The 25,676-nt window shown below is 39.9% G+C and overlaps 2 protein-coding genes across 8 annotated transcripts in view; one reads left to right on the plus strand and one right to left on the minus strand.

Moving 5' to 3' along the window:
* LOC309637452 (uncharacterized protein) overlaps nt 1-25,676 on the plus strand; it is a gene marked incomplete at its 5' end in the record, with an annotated part of 279,570 nt that overhangs the window by 121,363 nt on the left and 132,531 nt on the right. The window lies entirely within an intron of this gene.
* ATF6 (activating transcription factor 6) overlaps nt 544-25,676 on the minus strand; it is a 226,037-nt gene continuing 200,904 nt past the window's right edge. For 6 of the 7 annotated variants that reach the window (XM_082469316.1, XM_082469318.1, XM_082469315.1 and 3 more), the window contains one exon: nt 544-5,836. In XM_082469316.1, coding sequence (XP_082325442.1) covers nt 5,628-5,836 — 209 coding nt within the window. In that variant the 3' untranslated portion in view covers nt 544-5,627. The remainder of the gene's footprint in view (nt 5,837-25,676) is intronic. The other variant, XM_082469319.1, reaches the window with a different exon arrangement.

Below are 25,676 nucleotides of genomic sequence, written 5' to 3' on the forward strand. Positions count from 1 at the left end.
GTTAGGAATCCATGTGCTGAAGCTAAAGTGCCTGGGCCCAAATACTGGGTCTATTGTTTACAAGTTATGTGACCATTGTAGGAAATGAGTTGTAGGGAGGATTGAAATAAAAGAGCTAGTGAACTTCTTAGTGCCTGAGGCATACACTGGGTACTCAGTAAATGCCTGCACTGATTATTCCCAGAAGGATTCTTTGCTGTCAGTCTGCAGTGACTAGCTTCATGCTTGGAGACATGTCATTCTAAGCTGAGAAGAGGTTTTGGTGTGATTAACTCGGTTTCCTGATGTAGAAGGACAAAGCATAAGTTTTTAGACAATTTTTTTTTTTCCCTTAGTAAGACTGTAGTTCAAATATTTGGACACAATAAAGGAAACTTTTACTTAACCAGGTTGGGAAAAAGAGTGGAAAAGAGTTCAATTGTTTCATCTAAACAGTAACAGGCCACAAAACCATTTTAGGCTTCCCTTCTCATTACTAATCACTTAACACTGAAGATTCATTTTGGGTCTTTTTTTCTCTTTCTACATACAAAACAAAACAAGGCAAGTTTAAAAATTCTTTATTTGAACTTTAGACAAGGAACAAGTATTGCATTATAAAGACTTGCTTAAAAGCATGACATAGTCTGTTGTCATTGTTTCTTTATGTGTTGTAAACCAACATAAGTATTAAGGGAGAGAATGGTACATCTTTCCCCTGCATCTTTAACCCATTCTTAACCGAGCATGGATACAACCCTCAGAAAGAAAACCCTGGTGAAATGGCATCTCTAACACTCTCTCCTCAGGTTCTAATGGCTCCAGGGGAGAAGCACTGTTGGTCTCAGCCTAACCATATTGGCAACATGACAACAAGAAACTAGTATCTCTAAGGCCAGTAGTGCACAGCAGTTTCCATCTAAAGTTCTATTTCTTTTCCCACCATCTTTTATGAAAATGACTGACCTAGAAATTAGGGCTGAGTGTGAGTTAAAATGGTCCAATATACATTTACTGTGAGAGTCAACCTGCTAATCTCTATCTGGGATGGTCCTATTGGGGGATATGCCAAACTTCCTGGTTTGCTTATTAACTAATGGTCACCGACACCACTGGGGGCAAGCAGCAAGACAGTGTGCTGTTTGTTGACCTTGGCAAATGATAAACTATGATTTATTTACTCCTTGGTTCCCCAACTTAATATAATTTAAAGTCTTTTAATGTGCTAAAAGTCTCTAAGGCAGCAAACTAATATGCTGAATATGGTGTCCACTATTTCACAGTGACTAGCCATGACATGATTCGTACGTAGGATCAAGTTTCCTGATCAAGATACCTTTGTCATCCTTCTTTTTATAAATTCTGACAGATATCAAAACATAGATATTAACACACAGATATTAGAATAAACTGCTAAAAGTGCTAGTCTTATCCAAAATAAACTTTGTTTTAAGCTGAGTCTTTAAAAATATAAGTTAACAGGATACATTCTGATTTCTTTTTTCAGGTAAGAGAAAACTTTTTTTTTTTTTTTTTTTTTTAATGTGCATAGTTCCATCTGGACTCCAGCAACATTTTTGGGGGTAGTCCAATATTCTGTTTCCTAGAAAATTACAAATCAACCACAACCCCTAGGGAAACAGGAATTGCTCCATCCCAAATATTGTCAGGGGTAAGAATAAAAATGTCTTACATTTCATTTTCTTTCTTTAAGCTTTATTCTTGTTTTTAAGGTAAAAGTTATAATTAGTATTCCTATTAGCAGCAAAGATCCTAATTTCTGTAAATTAAAATGACTCAGGACTGACAGAAATCACATTTTCGCAAAGAATGAGGGATCCATAGGGGGTAATAAATGTCTATCAATTTGGTCATTAAGCAATCTTATTTGAGAGGTTAATTCGTACGAAAACAGCCAATAGTATGCAAGGTCTCATTTGAAGTTCAGGCCTATGACTCTGCAGCAGGAAGCTGAGTTGGCCCAGCAGTATGAAGTGGAAAGAGGGCTTTCATGGTGGAAAATTTCCATGTGGTCAGACTGAAGGGGGCATGGGCTCTTACTCTGGCTCGTCAGTAAAAGTGGTTACTTCTAATAGATAGTTGAAAGCGGAAGCTGCTTTGAAACTTTTCAAAGTGTTTGTTAGAAAGTCTAGTACAATTACAAGTTTTTCTGATATTCTGTCAAGTTTCACAACCTGAGCTCAGTGAAATGGCAAGAATCAGAAAATAGTACAAAAATTGCAAGGAGCTTGAGAGTTCTCCAGTTTTAATCACTCCAAATGCCACAGCAGCAGCACCTTATCAGAGTGTCACTGCTGTGACTACTGGGGGTTCATTCCCAGGAGGAAGAGTCAAGCCAGGAAAGTTTGATCAGGACAGTGTCTCTTTTAAAATGCTAGAAAAATCAGTTTGAATCCCAAGTTTCTTGTCTGTTTCTAAGTAGTGTTTATTCAGAACACTCAAGAATGACTCATATAACACTGCTGCTTTCAAATACCGCCATGTCTGCTTCCTGCTAACAAGAAAAGGCAAAGAAATGCCAGCTTTGTTCTGGGACTGTAGTCATTAAAAAAAAAAAAAAAATTAGAAGATGCTCTGAGCTTTTATAATCACAGGGGATTTTTTTCACTTGTGAAAAGACAAACCCCACCCAATAACCTAAACTGCAAGAATGGTAAGCAATACATTTGTTTCAAGATGATCCTTTCACAAACCCTAACTGTGGAAAGAGGCATTTTACACTGCCGCCCTAATGGAGCTGTGCCCCTGTTCTGCTGAGTGAGTTAACCCCACGGGCAAGAAGCTCCTGACGTCTGACTCAGTAGACAGCATGAGGGAACATCCACTTCCATTAAGCCTGAAAAACTTGGAACTTGCAACCAGGTGGAAAAACCATTCCCAGCAGTCTCTGCCATCACCTCCCAAGACAGCAGTACTGGTGGCCCAAAGGGCACAGAGTCACCTAATAACAGGCGGACTTGCCTCCTCCATGAGCTTATCTAACAAACATTCTCACAAGCTTGCAAAATGCCACTTAAAAACTCAATAAATTAAAAAATTACACACACACACACACACACACACACACACACACACACGTCCCCCATAATTCCTGGCTGCAATCCCCAAAAGGCCATCTCACCAAAACAATTAAGCCAAAAGACCAGCTTAATTTATTCATCAGGCAGAGCAACTTTCCGTTTCCTAAAGGACCTCGAGCTAATATACAGACATGACAATAAAAACTACCCTTGTACCCAGAGATTAACAGTAGCCTTGACAGCAGTTTAAAAAGTAGAATACTTGTCAGCTGCCTTTCACTCATTTCCTGAAACTTTACCCTGAGGAGAATCCTGTTCCCTCATCTCAAAAAGATCAGTTCAAGAACGGGTCATGACAAGGGGTGGAAGGGTCAGTGAGTGAAAAGAGAAGGAGGCAAGGCTCCCAGACTGCTTTTCATGGTCACTTCACAGGTACCCTTAACCCACACTTTCACCTGAAAGAGAGGCATTAACGTGACATAACATACTTAAGTCTTCAGTCTGACCAGTTGGTAAAATGCACACAGGAAAAGCTGGGAATAGAGGGATAAAGTAAAAGCAAGTGCCCCAAACAAAAAATCCACGTGATGGTTTGTTTTTGTGTGATTCAGTGCAAAGGAGAGGAAGGAAGCACCATCTACAGTCACTCCACACACACTGTATTTGCATCCACCGTGATAACTGACAGTTGCAGGAGAAGATTGGCAGCTTGGGAATGACCGTGTTGCCACTGCCTACTAGCCATGGTAGCAGCCTCTTGTTTGGCTAATTCACAGGACAGAATGGGAAGGAGCAGGGCCAGGAGAAGATATTCCATGAGAAGACTGCCCTGCAACCTAAAGGTCTTCTAGGCACCTGCCTTCTATTCCTTGGCGCCCCTTAGAAGGAAGAGTGGTCCCCAGGGAAAATGGTTCTTGTCTGAAAACTGCCTGGGGCAGCCCAATCAGAGAGGAGTGCTGCCCTGACTTAAAATAGTTTGTACATGGCTAATGGATACTTTTCAAACTCCAGATTCCCAGGGAATAGAGCAAGAGTCCCCTTCTTCCCCTCACAAGAGTGAAACTGATTTCCTCTGAAAGCGTCTCATTGGCTTGAGCAGAGAGGCACCACTGTCCAGACAGAAGTGCTGGTGAGTCTTCAAAATTATTTAGGAGCCACGCCTAATTTCACAGGCAGAAAACTAACTCACTAAAGGTAGTCCTTGAGGAGTTGATATAATGTCTCCTTCCTTTTCTTGCAAGGAGGAAGAGATTGATACAGTGTGGAATGGAAGGGAAGAAATCTGACAAGAGCAAGTCAATTAGGACAGGAAGCAGTGTTTGTTTGCAGAATGAATTCTATGGAGAAATTCAAGTTTCGTAGGAGGAGAGGGTAGAAGACTCACTTTTAGAAGCTGAAGGTAGAAATCACAGAGAAGACAGTCAAAGTACAGGTGAACAAAGTAAGATATTTTTCTGTTTTGTTTTTGTTTTTAATAATGGGAGGACAGAAGGGTTAATTCCTTCACTGCCTTTTCACTGGAGAATTGAAAATGACTGCCGTACTATGGGATGCACTCGACCAGCAGGAATCTAACTTGCCTGTCTGCATAGTCTTAAAGGAGTAAATACTTATCAATTCTCAAGAGAAAAAGCTCTTGTTTGTTTAAATGTAAAGTCACCTACATGCTCCTTAGCTGAACTGGGTATCATATCAATAGAAGGTGTGTAGTGTGTGGAGATTCACAATAAAAATGAAGTATTTGTCCTGTGGCCCTTGAGGATCTGAACCAGATTACTAAAGAGAAGACGTAAGTACGTGTGCTAACACTCAGTGGCCCATGGCCCTCAGAATAAACGGTAGCTGTGGCTTTAATCTTAAACTGCAATCACATCAAACTTTCAGTGTTTTAAACATATATATTAATGAAGCTATCTCCTCTTTCACAGCCCGCCTTCTCTTGCATTTCATTCTCGCAAATTTGCTACCCACCTCCGACCCCAATACAGTTGTTCACATGTAGTCTCAGGTGTGAACCGCAAATCGCAAGATAAACTTTACCACCGGGGGATTTTCCCCTTTACCTGAAACTCCAAATTGTTCTGACTCTTTTGGGGATGCTTTTGGCTCTTCTGGTTTTGACATTTGCTTTCCAATAAGCACACATCCACAATTGGTTTTCATTAAGTTGATGAAAGATCTAATGAGTGGAAACATCTGGGTGCTGTTAAATAAAAGTCTCTTTACCATACCAATAAGTGAAATGGCAGAGAGGGGAAGTGGATCTTATTTGAAAGGATATGACTATTTAAACACAAAACGAATACAGAGGGAAAAGCAATTCAGAAAGGTACAGAAAAAAATATCTAAACCAGACAACAGTGGAGGATGCAGGGCTACACGTGCCTGTGGAGATATGCTGCTCCCCTTGTGTCTGAGTTCCAGTGCTTTCCAAGTAGATGGGCAGATGGTGAAAAATAGAGCAGCTTCTTTTCTTCTCTTCTATCTCTTGAATTCTATTATGAGGCAGTTCTCTGCTTGCCACCAAGGCAGAAAGAAGCATTTCTCTCATCCACTCACCGGTCCGGCAGGGTCCCATCCTTAGTTTTCCATTGTAGCCCCTGGGTACTACTGTAGTGACTCAGGGATGGTGCTGACAACGTGGGCTGCCTCTGTGGCTGCTGGAGGGGAACCAAAGAAAGTGTTGGTTTGATTCCTCTGCTGATCTCGGAGGTAAGGAGGAACTGACGAGCTTTTGATGTGGAGGATCCTGGTGTCCATCACTTGACAGTCAATCTGCATCATCACTTCGTAATCCTGCCCATTGATCACATTCTCTGCAGAGAGAAATAAACACAAGGAATAACTATTCAACAGAATGTGCAATTCTGCTATAAGCTTCAATCCCAGAAAGACATCAACGCGTTTCAAGGGTGTGAACTGTCAACACGCTTTCAAGGGTACAGAGAGACTTCATCAGTCACCAAGCAGAGCTACAGTGCCAGCATGGCCTGTCCTCTCCTCAATTCTAGTTCCCAAACAACCTTCATTGGCTCAATAAAGACTGGAGCCACTGTCAGAGTTAATACCACAGACTATCTGTCCACAGATGTTATATGTCTTGTATGCTTTCCATGCGGTGTATCACCATGGCTGGAGCAACTGGAACAGCAGGAGATTTTAGTTGGGGGAGAGGAGAGTGGAGAGGGAAGAATACTTAAGTTCTCCCCTTCCCTTTCAACAATGGGAAGGAATAATTGTCGAAAGGACCGCCATATCATGCGAAGGTAAGGAGACCTTGGTCAAGACTGCTTGGCTCCTGTTCATCAGTAATATTTCTAATTTCATTAAGACATTCCCAACTATGAATTTAAAGATTTGTGCTTAGGAACATAAAATACAGTGAAGACTGACAACAAGTTGTAGACATCTGACAATCATGCTCTTTCCCAGAGGCCACCGTCACTTCTGGTCCGTATTAAGGCAGTCCTTAATTTCAGAGTTCTGGATTCCAGGTACAAAGAGAGCAATACATTTCCAATTTGGGATTAAAAGGAATGCTATAAGGACTTCCAGGTAAACTAGAGGCTATTGGCATAAGGGAACGGGAAAAACCATATAGAGCCATGCTTAACACATATGAGGTAACTTACTATCCTGAGTTTAATATACACAGACATGTACTACACTCCATCCTTCCTATGAGGACAAAAGCTCTTTATTTTCGGGAGAAGGCCAAATTATTCCCCGATTTGTAATTCTAGGTGGTCATTTTCCAACTTGTAGTCAATGAAACTTGGGCATAAAACTGATGGAAGAATTATAAATAGATAACATCTTTCAAGACCAGCTGGACATTCATAGCAATGCAGTTAGAAGATGTGTAAACTTGGAAGAATGCGGGGAGTCAACGTGGCACCTCAGTTTGCATTTTCAACCATGAATCCAGAGCTGGGTGTGGGACCAGGAAGAATGCTGGCGAAGGCCTAGTCCTGTACTGCCTTTTCATGAAGATGATATACAGCCAAACAGTGATTTCAAAATTAAACATTTGGCTTCTCTAGGGCAAAGAATTGAATTTAAAAGTAGAATTCTTTCTATTCCATTATCTTTTCTTTTTTTTTTACTACTACACCATGCGTGCCAAGTATTACAAATCCAGAGGAAGAAAATCCAAAGTTTGACATTTGATCCTCAGATTCCATTATGTTTGGGAAAATTGAACTATGGAGCTTGTAACTTAACGAGGCAGGAAATGAGTTAAGGAGATCATCTAATCCGGGGTGTCTTAAATTAGGGTCTAATGCACAGACTTCAGGGAGTCCATAAGTTCCCTGAAATTGCATGCAAAGTTTTATTTGTATGTGCATTTTTCTTGAGAGGGGGTACATCAGATTCTTAATGAGGTCTATGACCCCCTAAATGTTAAAAACTATTAAATCTAATAATCTATCAACTTTAAGTGCCTTGAGCAGATCATATATCCCATTTTAAGGCCAATGGAAGACATCATTATTCCACTTCTATTGGTTGATTGCCTGTGTCAATCTCTAAAATAGTCTCCATTGATGGTGAATTTCCCATTACAAGTCTTATAAATCTCTTCAATTACAGTTGAAGCTAATTTCCTTCTTTCCCAGCCTTACTAGCAACGAAGAGCAGTTGGTTGCTGCTGCGTATTAACTAACCCTACCTATTCTTTAAGACCATTGCTATGGACACTTAACTCCAATATTACAACTCCTGCCACTTTGTAATGGCTATCAAATCATTTACTTATCTTTAGAGAATTAAATCTGATTGGCTGTAAGTTAGCCAATGTTTCCTATCAAAGTGTTTTCTTTTCCAAAAAGTAGGCAATGGAAGAAAGACAACCTGTTAATGTATTTGGAGTCATTACATTCAAAACATGTGACAGGGTTCAGATTTCAAGGTGCCACACTAGTCATTTCCTTTTGGAACCACGGTCCCTCTCTGTTTTAGAAAAACTGAAAGATTGTGTGCATATACACACACACACGGACACACTGAGACACAGATGACTAAATAATGAAAAACACATGTATAAAAGACATGTAATATACATTACTAATTTTTACTACTTTCCTAGATTAACTCGGAATCCAGATGACAGTTTAAGATCAAGACTATGTTCTGTCATATAGCCCATACCACCTGCAGAAGTTATTAGGGCCCATGCGCCTGCTATGGTTTAAACAGATAACTGGAGTTCTTTAATATCTTAAATGTTGGGAAGAGATGAAAAACCTGGTGATATGTGCTCAGATGCTGGGGGAAAACTAAAGCTGCGACCTGATTCCAAAACCTGGGAGTCCCTAGTCATGGCTGAAATGGTACTGTTATCCTAAGCCCAACCGAAGGCTCATGCTAGGTATGGTTTGGGTGGCTTTAAAATGGATTCTGTTCTTCACTCCTTTCTGAACTTCTAGGCCAAGGAAACTGTCAGCATTACTAGAAGAAGATTCTACCAGATAGGATATGAATGCCTTAAACCGAATTTAGGAAGCCCCTTCTGAATGACAAGCTGGAAAATTTAGGTTTAAAGTGACACGCCATAAGGAATCCCAAGTTACCCAACACCTCTAGAAAATAGTTAAAGGGGCTACAGCAATTTCTTTTCTTCAGTCTACTCTGTGGGACCTTATAGAAGTCCTTTGGGTGTTTCAGTATTGACCCCCTTGGATAGTGAGTGAGGTGGTCTCTATTATGGATGAGGCTCTAATTATTTTAATTAAAGGAGGACAGAATGGGAAACAGCTTATGATCACTCGTGGGCTTCACAGGGCCCTCCCCTGCGCTGTCGGGCATCTGTTCACATGATCTGCTTCCAGGAGCAGCAGAGAGGCTCCGAAACCCCTCCCACAAGTGGCAGACGAAGCTCCCGTTATCCTTTACTTTCAGACTTCGAGCACAGTTAATAACTGACCACCCTTGGAAAGGACATTTTCAACTGTTGCCTATAATTTGTGCCTCGGTGTGAATAAAATAAACCAGAGGAGGTTCTAACTGGAGAGATGAGAACCTGAAAACTCTGGTGGCTCAGGCAGGGAGGAGAGGAACAGCCTCTGAAGGAAAACCCAGGCAGGATGCGAGAGGCTGAGGACGGACAGCACACTTTCATTAAGGGCCAGGCCTCCATTATGAATGGGCAGTGCCCCGGTAATAAGAGAAAACATCACAGCTCATGGGCTTGCCGACAAGAGGGAACAAAGTAAACAACTAGGGAGTTGTTAGAGCTGAGTTATGTGAAAAGACTGCTGAAGGATTTTTGTGTACTTAATGAAGAAGACAGTGACTATTTGGGAAAAACAGAACCAAAAGTTACAGTATGGAGCCCAGATGTTAAAGATTCACTTTCCCTCTTCTATTAGCAAACATTTGGGTACTGCACAAGCGATATAAATAATCTTATGTTCTGGGACTTATGAAGTAAACAGAATGAGAAGAAACACTGACCTGAGTCAGGAAAAAGATGTAAAATATGAATACTTCAAATTCAAAATTAATCAGGCAAATAAAAAGGAAAAGAGATGACTGGCTTCAAACATGAGTGCTAAAAAGTGAGTCTGAATGCCCAGAAGAGTTGGGAAAGCAAGAAAAAAAGTGCCTGGACACTGGAGGTGGAAAAACTCTAGGCAATGTGGAATTCTGAACAGCCTGTAAACACACAATAACTGAATGAAGAATGGCCTGCCAAGAGGCTGTTAGCTGGGAGATGACTAACACGCACACCAGGACCTTAACCATAAACAGAATTTAAATACCCCCAAATTTCACAGAAAGTTCAATTTTAAAAAATGACAAGACTTCACCAGTGCTTTGCAAAGACTGTGTATGATAAAACAAGATTTCTGTTCAGAATCTGACACCAATCCTAACAAGAGGCAGTTTGCTCTGTGTAAGCTAGGCTGGTGACAGGCAGTGACAGGCTGTCAGTACCTGTGCCTGAATCCTATAGGGTGTGGGGTATGTGTGTGTACATGGGGGAACATGGAAGGTAAATAAAAATCCCCCCTTCCACTGATCACAAGAGATACCTGCACCCAAAACAAACAAGTGGAAGAATCAGGAAAGAAATCCAAAAGGGTAAGAAAGAGGCGACAAAGGAGACAAAGGGAAAGGAAGGCGGGAATACAATGAACAATAAGGGGTAAAACATCACATTTTTTCGGTGGCTTTCAAAAACTTCCAAAGCTGACTTCACTATGTCTAACCAATCTTATCTCCAATTTTTAACCGGAGTCCTGGTTTTGACCATCCCAGAGCACCATGCATTGTATCTCTGCTAGTACTTTATCCTCTGCTTGGAAAAAAAAATAAAAAAGCTCTTTCTGTTCTTCTCTACCCAAATTCTCCATCCAGTCAATTTCTATTAACCCTTTAAGGCCCATTCCAAATCCCACTTCTAAGAAACCTTCCATGAAAACTCCAATATTGATCTTTTTCTTTATAACCAATATATAAATGTTCCATGTCACTGAATATGTTAAAATACTTATAGAAAAAGGTTTGTCTCCTTTAAGAAACGTCGGGCATTTCTGAAGGTACCGGGTGGGGGATCAGTGGTAGAACTAGATAGAACCTCTCCCTCATCAGTGGGGAAGAAGACTGAGTGAGTAAGTACCAGTCGTATTGCAGATGGAAACACAAAATATGCTTCCGACTTGAACAATCTTTCTGGAGACGTAAGGGAGAACACTTGCAGGAGCAAAGAGCTCCTAGCAACCACCATGTCTGCCCTTTGCAGTTTCCGGGACAGTGGAGAGATTTCAGGCTGTGAGTGTCCAAAGGCAGGGAGGGATGGTGGGAGGGATATTATTTGTTTAACTGCAAGACAATTTGTTAAATATTTTAAAAATACATGTGTATATTTTTTTATTGAAGTATAGTTGATTTACTACATTACATAAGTTTCAGTTGTACAACATACTGATTCAGTATTTTTATATATTTGACTCCATTTAAAATTATTATAAAATATTGGCTATATTCCCTGTGCTGTATAATATATGCCTGTAGTTTATTTACTTTATACATAGTAGTTTCTACTTCTTTATTCCCTACCCTTATCTTGCCTCTCCCCCTTCCCTCTCCCCACTGGTAACCACTAGTTGGTTCTCTGTATCTGTGAATCAGTTTCTGTTTTGTTATATTCAGTCATTTTATTTTTTAGATTCCACATATAAGTGATAACATACAGTATTTGTCTTTCTCTGTCTGACTTACTTCACTAAGCATAATACTCTCCAGGTCCATCCATGTTGTTGCAAATGGCAGAATTTCCTTCTTTTTTATGGTTGAGTAGTATTCCATTGCAGATATATACCACATCTTCTTTATCCATTCATATGTTGATAGACGCTTAAGTTACTTCCATATCTTGGCTATTGTAAGTAACGCTGTCATGAACATTGAGGTGCATGTGTCTTTTTGAATTAGTGTTTTCGTTTTTTTCAGATATATACCCAAGAGGGGAATTGCTGGATCATATGGTAGTTTTATTTTTATTTTCTTGAGGAACCTCCATACTGTTTTCCATAGTGGCTGCACCAATTTACATTTCCACCAACAGTGTACAAGCGTTCCCTTTTCTCCACATCCTCTCCAACATTTGTTATTTGTGGTCTTTTTGATGATAGCCATTCTGATGGGTGTGAGGTGATACCTCATTGTGTTTTGATTTGCATTTCTCTAATAATGAGTGATGTTGGGCATCTTTTCATATGTCTGTTGGCCATCTGTATGTCTTCTTTGGAAAAACGTCTATTCAGGTCTTCTGCCCATTTTTTAATTGGGTTGTTTGTCTTTTCAAAGTTGAGTTGTATGAGCTGTTTATATATATTTTGGATATTAACCCCTTACTGGTCATGTCATTGCAAATATTTTCTCCCATTCTCCCATTTTCTCTGAAAACGCTGTCTTCTCATTTTGTCAATGGTTTCCTTTGTTGTACAAAAACTTAAGTTTAATTAGGTCCCATTTATTTACTTTTATTTTTATTTCCTCCACTTTAGGAGACAGATCCTAAAAAATAGTGCTACAATTTTTGTCAGAGTGTTTTATCTATGTTTTCTTCTAGGAGTTTTATGGTTTCTGGTCTTACACTTAGGTCTTTAATCCATTTTGAGTTTATTTTTATATATGGTGCTAGAGGATGTTCTATTTTCATTCTTTTATATGTAGCTGTCCAGTTTTCCCAGTACCACTTATTGAAGAGACTGTCTTTTCTCCATTGTATATTCTTGCCTCCTTTGTCATAGATTAATTGACCGTGTGTGGGTTTGTTTCTAGGCTGTCTATTCTGTTCCACTGATCTATGTATCTGTATACAGTACCATACTATATTGATGACTGTAGCTTTGTAGTATAGTCTCAAGTCAGGGAGTGTGATACCTCCAGCTTTGTTCTTTCTTCTCAAGATTGCTTTGGCTATTCGAGGCCTTTTGTGGTTCCATATAAAATTTTTAGAATTGTTTGTTCTAGTTCTGTGAAAAATGTCATGCGTATTTTGATAGGGATTGCATTAAATCTGTAGATTGCTTTGGGTAGTACTGTCACTTTAACAAGATTAAGTCTCCCAATCCATGAGCACAGGATATCTTTACATTTATTTGTGTTGTCTTCAATTTCCTTCATCAATGACTTATAGTTTTCAGAGTACAGATCTTTCACCTCCTTGGTTAAATTTGTTCCTAGGTATTTTATTCTTTTTGATGCAATTGACTGTATTCTTGAATTCTCCTTCCGATAGTTCATTATTAGTATATAGGAAAGCAACATATTTCTCTATATTAATCTTGCATCCTGCAACCTTGATGAATTAATTTATTAGTTCTAATAGTTTTTTTTGGTGGACTCTTTAGGGTTTTCTATATAGAGTAGCATGTCATCTGCAAACAGTGACAGTTTTACTTCTTCCCTTCCAATTTGGATGCCTTTTATTTCTTGTCTGATTGCTGTGGCTAGGACTTCCAATACCATGTTAAATAGAAGTGGTGAGAGTGGGCATCCTTATCTTATTCCTGATGCTACAGGAAAAGCTTTTAGCTTTTCATTGTTGAGTATGATATTAACTGTGGGTTTGTCATAAATGGCCTTTATTATGTTTAGATATGTTTGCACTATACCCACTTTGATAAGAGTTTCTATCATGAATGGATGTTGGATTTTGTCAAGTGCTTTTTCTGTGTCTATTGAGATAATCATGTGATTTTTATCCTTCCTTTTGTTAATGTGATGTATCACATTGATTGATTTGTAGATATTGAGCCATCCTTGCATCCCTGGAATAAATCCTACTTGATCATGATGTACGATCCTTTTTATATATTGTTGAATTTGGCTTGCTAATATGTTGTTGTGGATTTTTGCATCTATAGTCATCAGAGATGTTGACCTGTAATTTTCTTTTTTGGTAGGGTCTTTGTCTGGTTTTGGTATCAGGGTAATGGTGGCCTCATAGAATGAATTTGGGTGTGTTCTCTCTTCAATTTTTCAGAACAGTGTGAGAAGGACAGGTATTAGTAGAATTTGTTAAATATTACATGGGTGTTACATTCCTGAACAATGGGGAGGCAGATGAGAAAGAGCTTATCTAGTTAGAAGATCTATAATAATTTCATTTAAAAAGTGTATGGGCCTAGAACAATGTATACAAAACCCATCAACCCTTAAGGAGCACTTGTAGCGGTCATGATGATTGAAGGGAACTACTAAAATTTAATGGGCAGGGGCCGGGAAGCTGAACAGTCTGTAATGCACAGGGACAGTCCCATGCAAAACTGTCCTGTATCTCATACAATATTCACATAGGCTAAAAAAAAAACCCTGATTATTTCTATAGTAATAAACTCACTGTTTTACATTTAAATATAGAGCACTTTTACATGGGTTTTATATACACTAAATTTCCAGGAATAAACTACTGAATAATAATTTATTTATTTAATAACACTTCGTGCTTCTGTATGCCAGACACTGTTCATCTAATTCTCAAAACAACCTCCTAATTCAGGTATTATTATTATTATTCCCCATTTTATAGATGAGAAAACTGGAACATAGAAACATCATGTGATTAGCCACTCAGCTGACAAATGGCAGAGGAGGAAGTTCGAACCTAGGCAGTGTGTCTTTACAATACATTCTTATAACCGCTCCACTATGCTGGGAATATTGTTTTTTTCTGAACTTAACCAAGAATTATTCATCATTTCAGAAAATCACATCACCAGTGGCAAATACAATCTTGGTATCTGGGTCACCGTCAGGAAACTCTAGTATCAGTTTGCATTTGTAGCTGTTGCATTCACAGTGATAGTACATATTGGTTCAAGCACCTGACTTGCTCACTGTGTCTTCTAATGCAATATAAGCATAATAATATATAATGCCTGAACACTATATATATTTATTAATTCAACAAATATTTACTGAATTCCTACCATGTGCCAGGCACTGAGGAAACAGTAGTGAACAAAACAGAAGAAAAAAAATCCTTGTCCTCATAGAGTTTAATTCTTATAAAAGGTGAAAGTGAGAGGGTAGAGTCAGAAAATAAATAAAGTAAATATGTTTAGTATATAGAATGTTAAATAAGTGGTATGGAGAAAAATCAAGCCCAGAAGCTGATCAGGGAATGAAAGTGTGGGTGTGGGAAGTGGTTTGCAGTTTTAGATGTGGTGCCCAGGGGAGGTCTCTCTGAGAGGGTGACCTCTGAATAAAGACCTCAGGAGGTGAGGAGTGAGCCATGCAGCTGTCGAGGGAGGAGTTGAGTGCACATATGTCTGAGATTCCGGGACATTTTAGTGCAGAGGACAGGCAAGCAGTAGGAAATAGGGGTAAGGACTGATTGGTAGGAAAAAACAGGGCTAGAAGACTGATTGGCAAGAGAAAACAGAGCTAGAACTGTAATTTTGGAGTTATCTGCAGACAAGACAGATGGAGTCCTGAAACCAAATGGTACTCTTGGGGAAAGAACGATGGGAACATGTGTGTTAAGAAGGATGGGCATGAACCCACAGAATGGAAGAAAATATCTGCAAACAAAGTGACCGACAAGGGATTAATCCCCAAAATATACAAACAGCAGATGCAGTTCAATATCAAAAAAACAAAAAACGAACAACCCAATCAAAAAATGGGCAGAAGATCTAAAATAGACATTTCTCCAAAGAAGAAATACAGATGGCCAAAAAGCACATGAAAAGATGCTGAACATCACCAATTATTAGAGAAATGCAAATTAAAACTACAATGAGGTATCACCTTGCACTGGTCAGAATGGCCATCATCAAAAAATCTACAAACAGTAAGTGCTGGAGAGGGTGTGGGGAAAAGGGAACCCTCCTACACTGTTGGTGGGAATGTAAATTGGTACAGCCACTATGGAGAACTGTATGGAGGTTCCTTAAAAAACTAAAAATAGAGCTACCTGATCCTGCAATCCCACTCCCGGGTATATATCCAGAGAAAACCATAATTTGAAATGATACATGCACCCCAATGTTCATTGCAGCACTATTTACGATAGCCAGGACATAGCAGCAACCTAAATGTCCACTGACAGAGGAATGGATAAAGAAGATGTGGCACATATATACAATGGAATATTACTCAGCCATAACAAGAAACGAAATTGAGTTATTTGTAGTGAGGTGGATGGACCTAGAGTCCGTCGTACAGAGTGAAGTAAGTCAGAAAGAGAAAAACAAACACCATATGCTAACACATATATATGGCATTTTAAAAAAAAATGGTTCTGATGAACCTAGGGGCAGGACAGGAATAAAGATGCAGATGTAGAGAATGGACCTGAGGATACAGGGGGTGGGGGAGGGGAAGCTGGGACGAAGTGAGAGAGTGGCATGGACATATATACACTACCAAATGTAAAACAGATAGCTAGTGGGAAGCATCTGCATGGCACAGGGAGATCAGCTCTGTGCTTTGTGACCACCTAGAGGGATGGGATAGGGAGGGTGGGAGGGAGGCTCAAGAGGGAGGGGACATATGTATACATATAGCTGATTCACTTTGTTATACAGCAGAAACCAACACAACATTGTAAAGCAATTATACTCCAATAAAGATGTAAAAAATAAAATAAAAATGAAGATGTGGTACATATATACAATGGAACATTACTCAGTCATAAAAAATAATGAAATAATGCCATTTGCAGCAACATGGATGGACCTAAAGATTGTCATACTGAGTGAAGTAAGTCAGACAGAGAAAGACAAGTGTCATATGATATGTGGAATCTATAAAAAGGGTATGAATGGACTTATTTACAAAACAGAAATAGAGTCACAGATGTAGAAAACAAACTTATGTACCAAGGGGGAAAGCAGGGAGGTGGGGGGAATAAATTGGGAGACTGGGATTGACATCTACACACTACTATATATAAAATAGATAACTAATAAGGACCTACTGTATAGCACAGGGAACTCTACTCAATACTCTGTAATGACCTATATGGGAAAAGAATCTGAAAAAGAGTGGGTATATGTATATGTATAACTGATTCACTTTACTGTATGCCTGAAACTCACACAACACTGTAAATCAACTATACTCCAATAAAAATTAAAAAAAAAAAAAGAATGGGCATGAAGGAAAAGGGTACGTCTGTGGTTTCATCAGATCACTGATTACTTTTAACTGAGAAACCAAACTCAGTTTGTAACCTTGATTCATTCATTCAACAAGTGTTTGCGCACTGACTATGTGCTAGGCATGGTTACAGACTCCTATAAGCATTTAGATCCCATTTTCTGTATCCAAATTAAACAGAGGGTGAGTTTTCTAAAGAAAAATGGACACCATATGATGGGTCACAAAACTGTCAACCAACATTTACTGAGGGCCTTAAACTGTAAGGAATTATAGAAGAAAATGAGGTTTCTTCCCTTATGCAGCTTACAGGAGTGTTGCAAAAGCAGCAGAATTACATTTAAAATATTGGTAAAACATCAAACAAGTGCATTTCCTCAGAAAGGCCTTTTCTTACTACCAAAACTCAAGTACCATCCCCAAATCATGTCAGTTCTTTTCCTTCATAGCACTTATTACAATGTATAATTAAACATTGGCTTGCTTACTTGTTTACTAATGTATGCCTCCCCACTAGACCATCAACTCCATAAAGTCAAAGAGTATGTCTGTTTCATTCAACACTGCATACCCAGAGTTAGCAAAGTCCCTTCTCAGCAGACAATGAAAAATACAGAACATGGTTAATAAGGCTGTCCTTCATACTTGCTAGTCATGTCATCAGATAATTCTTTGCTTTATGAAAGTTCCACCATTCTTTGACCCAACTTGAGAAAGTGCCATCCTAGAATAGTTCCAGAAATGGTGGTAGCAACAAAGAATTTCTAACATCCTCAAACAAAAAAATAATCCTATTAAGACCTCTGAAACACAGCCAAAGTCACTTCTCTTCAACCCCAAGCTCATATTTTGAATTCATAACCATCAACAGTGACTCTTCCAGAGATGACCAGATGAAATTTATTCCCTGGGAAATTCAGGGGCTTATGCTACAGAGGTCTAAGCTATATATGGTCAAGTGCCTACTTTTTCTCAAGTTCAGCTCCTCTAGGGCTTTTGATAGTTTCCTAGGATGATTTCAGAAAATCTGGCTAATTCCATAATTTTTCAAAGACTAATGGTATTAGTTTTGCTTTACCCTGGACTTGCCTACTCTTTCCCTGAAAATGCTGCCCACATATGTGAGAGGTTTTTTCATCAGATCATAGAAAAGAGTTACAGTTCACTGATCTCCATCAGCCCCTGAAAGGTCATTAAAATGGATAGGACAGGGGCTTCCCTGGTGGGGCAGTGGTTGAGAATCTGCCTGCCAATGCAGGGGACACGGGTTCGAGCCCTGGTCTGGGAAGATCCCACATGCCACGGAGCAACTAGGCCCGTGAGCCACAATTACTGAGCCTGTGTGTCTGGAGCCTGTGCTCCGCAACAAGAGAGGCCGCGATGGTGAGAGGCCCATGCACCGCGATGAAGAGTGGCTCCCGCTTGCCACAACTAGAGAAAGCCCTCGCACAGAAACGAAGACCCAACACAGCCATAAATAAATAAATAAATAAATAAATAAATTTAAAATGGATAGGACAACATTATTACTTATTTCTTCAAATTGAATTTCTAAACTACCAAATTGAAATCTGATTATGTAATTTCAATTAGTGCCTCAAAAACTGAAAACAAGTGAACTTCAGGTTATGAGTGGCAACAAAGGGACCCATGAGAAGACTGGGTTGGGGTTAAAATTCATTCTGAAAGCTGAGTGAACTAGACCTAGGACCTGATTTGCTGCCCTAAGACACAGTTTGGAGTTTTAGCCTAGGGCCTGGGCCCAACTCTAGGGATGGCCAATAACTTTATGGCTTCTAATGATTAAATCACTGGCACCAAGTACTAGAAAACTGTTTAGTGGTGTCACAATCTGAAATTTGAGAACCACAAGAACTGAACCAGTGTTCAGAAGCACTTCCCTATAAAACCAGAACACATGGAATAACTACCCCGCAGGCAGATTAAGGACCAAACCTCTGCAAGTACTAACATTGGGTTAAAGAGCACTCTTTCTTCTGAAAAATAGTGGCTCTGTAATTGCATTTAAAGTTAATATGTGGGAATTTTACATTCTTCCCAGAGCATTAAAATGTCTTTCTCTGCAATATTTCTGCCATTGTGTTGGGCAGGCTCAGCTTCCAAAAGGAATCACTGAATCAGAATTTTAGAAGACCTGATACTGTCATTATTACTCTCAGCCTATTAAAAAGTCTAGCATACTTTTTATTCATAAGATGGAACCTTAAAATATTTTGGAAATGATAGTCACACAATACCAACTACATTCAGAAAAACTCACTCACATGCTTAGAAGCAACTGTCAACAGGTTAAGATGAATGAGACCTGACGTGGTATTGCAATTGCAGACTAAAAACCAGTCAAGTGAATCATTTATATATGGCCAGAAGGCAGTTTGTGTAACACTGAAGGCAGCCGTTCTGCATTTTTTTTTTAATAGGAGGAAGTGTCTCTTCCCTTCCACATTAGCTCAGATACAAAACCTGCTGGAGGGCACAGAAACAGGTTAGGGGGCTCTGTAAACTCCTGAGGCTTCTCGGACACAGCCACTCCCGAAGCGCCGTTCAACTTGGACACCTCCTGGGAGGAGCCACACTAGAATGTCAGCTCCCTGAGGACAAGGCATTTCTATCTGTTTCTTCACTGCTGAATCCCCAGCGTCTGGCACACACAAGGCACTCGATAAACACTTTTTAATAAATGAATGAATGAGGCCTCGGCTGTGTGGAAGTGGCCCCACAGGACGCTGACGTAAAGAGGGTGCTGTTAGTATTCCCCGCCGCCACACTCAGAGACCGGAGCTAAACAAGAATTAGAGTAAGGCAGCTCCCTCAGGAGAGACAGGCTGTCCTATGGATTCAGTTTTTAACTAGAGAAGTCCTTCCCCCTCAGAAGAAGAGGCAGGAGTGGAGGTAAAAGGGAAGTGGAGACCAGGCTCACAGGTCAATGTCCACAACATTATTTGCCATTCTGTGTCTCATTTTCTCCACTGAAATGTCTGCAGTTCTCAGTCTGCAGTAAACCTGGCTGCTTTTCAATCACATAATGTTCAGAAAAACCTGGACATTTGAGAACTTTCATGTGTTTACTCCCCTCAGTTACTTACAACTGATAGTTTAGTAGGCTTACATAAGTGAAACCCAGGGAATAAGTTCTTCATAAAGGTGTCTGCATTTATAAATAGTTCTATTGTGCTGTTCAAGCTCTGTAACATGCAGCCCTGCCTGAAGCCAAGTTTCATTAACAATAGCTAAGGCCAAATATATGTTGAGATTCTGAGATTGCTAATTCAATCTCATCCTTAGTTGAAATTTAAGCAAGTGTTGAGTCATCTAAGATTTTACTTTTTCAGAACTTAAAAAAATTTATCTTTTAGACACAGAGGTCTTTGATAACAAATAGGATTTTTAAAAAAGTCTTAGTTAAGAAACTAATGCAGATATCACTCGTAGATATCTGGAAAAGAAATAAATGCTGACTGATGCCTTTTTAGACATTCCCATAAATGACTGAAGCTCACTGTGGCATTTTCAGCGTTCACTTTACTCTTGCAGATGAAGTAACCAGAAAATTACTGGAAAAGATTTTTCCTTTTGCTACTATTGGAAACCAATCTGGAAAAGTTGTCTAACAATTGAGGAAAGATCGCTGTATTTATTTAGAGGAAACAAACTAGAAGACACATGACTGAACAGCTGATAGAGGTCACTGACAAGTACAATTAAGGCTCTGCTGTGAACTGATAGCCTATCCCCATCCCCACCCCCCCCCAAAAAAATTAGAAATGGACTGGCTTTTCCTCTTCTCTCAGATTCTCAAAAGAAGCGGCTTAGGGACTATAGAATATTTTTGATTTCTATAACACAAAATAATTTGGAATATACTATTCCATGCATCGAGTAATTTTTCCATTCTGTGAATTCTGATACACTACCACATAAGTCTACAAATAGTACCACCTATGACTCCTACAACAAATACCTCTTTTCCAAGAATTTATCATGAGTTTTGAATTATTATAAAGTGGGATACAGACAAACCATCTCTTGCTATGATTGTACTGTTATTCTCTGAGCCGTAAAAGCTACTTCTCTTTTTTGGCAAGGAAGCCATTTTCTCTCAGTCCTATTTCTATTTCTTCCAGAAAAAGGAAGTAGTTGTATTTACAAAACTACTGAGTAAATCCCGGTACCATACAGGTCTTTGGCAAGAAGCCAAATGGTATTTTGGAAAATTTAGAAGTGAATTAACCATAAAATGCTCTGATCAATAAATGTCATGTGACTTGCTGAGGAAAGAGTGAGAACAGGGAGTGAAGGATGATACCCAGGGATGAAGTCCAATGGAGAGAAGTCTCTTGCTCTCATTTTTTTACAAACTAAACTCACAAAAGCAAAGAGGTTGTTTGTTTTTTTAAGATAAGACCTGCTACATCGAAAATGACACTGAATGAAAAATGGGTATGCTTGGGTAAATGTCACATTCCAGTGTTCTACTCAGCTGCGAAGATGACAAACTCTGCTGAAAACCAAAAACTAAGCCTGCTCTATCCCCCAAGGCCTGTGTGGAATGTATGCAACACATGCTCCGAGAATAGCTTCAAGGCCAAATTCCCAGAGATTCCTGGTGTCAACTATGATACTCAAACCATGAAGAGATTTTTTATCAAGGATGTCATTTTGATTTTTTGAACTCCAGAGAATTTCTCATGCTCTCTCATGGAACAATTCCTAATAGGTGTCACTGCTACAACCAAAGCATAATCTTCTTAAAGGATCTATAGTTGTTCTCACAGGAGTGTTAACATGAGGGATACAAGGCCCTCCTCACACTCCTGTTTGTTAAAGACTCTGCAGGCTTGCAATCAAGAATCCTGTGCTGTCTTATGTAAATACTTGGGTAGGAGACACAGAAAACGTGCTCATAAAAGCTACTGGCTGTGGGTTCGGTGGACCCAGAGTGGTATCAGGGCAGGGACTGCTTTCAGCTGAAATGTCTAACCAAATTCCTGATTAGCTGTGATCGTTCATAGAATCAGCATGTGTTCTGCTCCAAATGATTACATAGCACAGTTTCTATCTGTAAGTAGTTTACAATCAAGTTGGCAGACAAAATACATAAAGAAAACACTAATAACAGTTCAGAAGGAAGATATTAAAAAATTACAGAAAAATATAACAATTTGCCTATATGCAACAGAAATTAACAAATGGTAAACTTATTAGGATCCTATTTGTAGTTCTGTTGTGACAGATAATTATACTTTCTCCCAGTGAAAAGTCATTTAAGAATAAATACAGGGCTTCCCTGGTGGCGCAGTGGTTGAGAATCTGCCTGCCAATGCAGGGGACACGGGTTCGAGCCCTGGTCTGGGAGGATCCCACATGCCGTGGAGCGGCTGGGCCCGTGAGCCACAATCACTGAGCCTGCGCGTCTGGAGCCTGTGCTCTGCAACGAGAGAGGCCGCGACGGTGAGAGGCCCGCGCACCGCGATGAAGAGTGGGCCCCGCTCGCCGCAACTGGGGAGAGCCCTCGCACAGAAACGAAGACCCAACACAGCCATAAATGAATAAATAAATAAATAAAAATTAAAAAAAAAAAGAATAAATACAGTAGTGATGGGTTGGTGTTTTGGAAACTGCAAGACTTATTTGTGAAATCCAAACACTAGCTGGTACGGCGACAAGAGTAATGGTTATAATAAATTAAGGAAACTTCAGTTCAAGCAAAGAAATTAACAGAGTTGCCTTTAACTAAGTGCAGCTATAAAAGTGCTCAGGGATAAGGAGAAAGAAGAGATTAGTTCCTTCTAGAGCAAAGGGAAACTGAGTAAGAGAAAGGTGACTGAGGATGCTGATGTTTTATTTTCAAATAACAGTTTTGATTTGATTACTGATCAAATCCCACATTCAGTAATTAACTTGCCATTCTTACTTTCTCAGATTTGTTCTATCTTGTCATGGTTCATGGCAGGTTAGTCATAAATCATTGTGCAAGCAGTATAATAGGAGTGGGAATCACAAACCTCACTCAAGTTGTGCATTTAATAATTAATTAATATTTGTGAAGGAGCTTGGAAAGCTGCCTTCAGCTCATAAGGATATGTACACCACCTCCAGATAAATGTACTCTCTCCATAGAGAGAATTTTACCAAAGAAATGAACAGGGCTGAGATACACTGCAAAACACTGCATTTAACTTTCTTTGCCAAAACTGTTGTACAGAGTTGGACAACCACCAACCTGACTTACCAGTGCATTTCTTTTTTAGGTCTGACAGCCTGGTGCATGTCCTTAACTCAGAATGGCAACAGTGTGGGACCATGCTGTAGATTTACTTCCTTTCCTAACCTGTGTGTCACTGTACTATTCCTGATTTAGTTCCCCAGCCTTAAGTGGCCTTGCCTTCTGGTTTGCTTGCCCCTTTGATGACTCTGAGGAAGCACTGGTAGAGTCACCCTGCAGCAGAGGCCGCATGAGAGGCCGGCATGCTTGCCAATCCTATAACGTAACACAGTGAGCTGAAAATACTAGGTCTATGTGAAGTTCTATACCTCTTCTCATTATTCCTGCTGTGTGGAGACAGTCCAAAGGAAGGACTGGTCTATGTCCGCTATGATATAGTAATTAATGAAACAATTGTTTTAAAAGTACAAATTACATAGAAAGTATTCCTAATGAACTGGGTTTTATGTTATAAAATCACTTATAACCTCTTCTGGATTTTGGCCCGGCTCAGCTCCAAACTGAAAAAGCATGGAATGTGGATCAGAAGACTAGGGTCAGCTTAAACTCTGACACTCTGGGCCGCAGCATTTTCTGGGGAAAATCACTTTACCTTTCTGATCTTCCACTTTCTAATTTCTTTTTCATTCACTGAATATTTTCAGAGTGCTTACTGTGTGCCAAGCCTGTTCTAGGTGCTGGAGTTGAGAAGTGAACAAAACAGACAAAAGCGTTTCTTCACAGCATTTTCTCACAGCATGTCCACTCTAGTGGGCAGGAGGAGGCCAACGATAAACAAGAGAAGTAAATACATAATATGTTTGAAAATGATGAACATTAAGGGCAAAACGAAAGCATGGAAGGGGCATATGAAAAGCTGGGGGCTGGACGAGAACTTTACAAAGAGTAGTCTGGGAAGGCCTGACCAGGAAGATGATTTTTGGTGAAAAGGTGACTTTTTCGTCAAGACCTGACAGTGCTAAGGCAGCTAGTCATGCAGGTCTCTGGGGAAAGGGCATTTCAGACTGAGGAACAGCCAATATAAAGGCCCTGAGCATCTGAGGAACAGCAAGGAGGCCAGTGTGACTGGGGCAGAGAAAGAAGGAGGCATGAAGCCAGAGAGGGGCTAGGGGACCAGACTCCTTACGGGTCACACAGATTTGGGCCTTTACTCTAATTAGATGAGACACAACTGGAGAGTCTGAGCAGGAGGATTACTGACTGACTTAGGTTTGTTTTTTGTTTTTTTTTTACATTAATTAATTAATTTATATTTATTTATTTATTTATTTATTTTTGGCTGTGTTGGGTCTTCGTTTCTGTGCGAGGGCTTTCTCCACTTGCGGCAAGTGGGGCCACTCTTCATCGCGGTGCGCGGGCCTCTCACTCTCGCGGCCTCTCTTGTTGCGGAGCACAGGCTCCAGACGCGCAGGCTCAGTAGTTGTGGCTCACAGGCCTAGTTGCTCCGTGGCATGTGGGATCTTCCCAGACCAGGGCTCAAACCCGTGTCCCCTGCATAGGCAGGCAGATTCTCAACCACTGCGCCACCAGGGAAGCCCCTGACTTAAGTTTTAATAAGATCATTTTGACTCGTGTCTTATTTATTGCAAAGGGTATAATAACCATTCATATTTTCAAAGATACTAAGAATTAAATGTGATAATCTTTGTGGAGGACTTTCAGGCTATAAAGTGATAGATAATAAAATGTGACTTACTGTCATTGTGTGGAGTCAGTGTGGCACAAGGGAGAGAGGTCAGACTTTGGAATCACAGACGTGGGTCTGAAGGCCAGCTTTTCTAATTAGTAGCTAGCAAGTTTTTGTAACTTCATCTGTAATAGGGATGGTGATACCTAACCTGTAGGGTGGTTGTGAGAGTTAAACATATTAATTCAAGTACCTAACACAGCACGCAATGTACACCTCTCTAAGTAGCAGAACGGAAAGGCATCAGAGCACAGGGAAGAGGCCTGGGAATCAGTGATCCCAGGGTCTAGCTGTTACCTTCCACTGCCTCATGGTCTTGTGGTGAGGAAGTCAACTGCATTCTCCATAGTTAATTCATTTTCTCCATCTCTCCAATGGATGGAGATTACAATGACTACCGTTTTCCTGTGGTGGTATCAGGGTTAAGGAGTTAATACTTGTGACACCGCTGTATGAAAGGAGATACTGCAGAGTGTTCCTATTGTTAACACAAGTGTGACTAAGACTTACTTTATGGAGACAGTGAAAGAATCCAGAGGAAGGTGCTGCATTAGAAACAATGTGGGATTTATCTGTTTATCTTAAAAACACTACCCAGAGCCTTTCAAGTTCTATGACTTCGTATTTTAAAAAAAGGAAAAAAGAAAAGAAAAAGGAGACAGGTTTGCAACAGCAGATCTCTATCACACAGCAGAAATTGTTCCACAAGGGAAATTTTGGCAAGTATTAAAACCTTCTTTAAGTCTTCTTTTAGTGCTAAGAAAGCACTAGAAAATTTGGCAAGTTTCCTACCGCTTTTTCAAGATAAGTTTTCCCAACCTGCTTTTGGTAACTTGGTACTTCTCACCAGGATCCGTGACATCTTTCTGGGTTTCTTCAATGAAAATCTTGGGGTCCTTCCTGGGTAAAACAACTGGAACGACCACATAGTTTATATAGGTCACTGTTAATCTCTACGGGAGCCAGGCTGAAGGCTGAAAACTACGCTGGTTTATGACTTAGAAAATGCAGGCCATAAACTCTCTTGAAAGAACCTATATTTCTTGGGATTTTTTAAAAAGCAAGACTTTCAAGCAGAGAAGCCCTGCTACCCAATCTCTTC

This window comes from Balaenoptera physalus (assembly GCF_965194825.1).
Source record: "Balaenoptera physalus genome assembly, chromosome: 1".
NCBI classification, from domain to species: domain Eukaryota; kingdom Metazoa; phylum Chordata; class Mammalia; order Artiodactyla; family Balaenopteridae; genus Balaenoptera; species Balaenoptera physalus.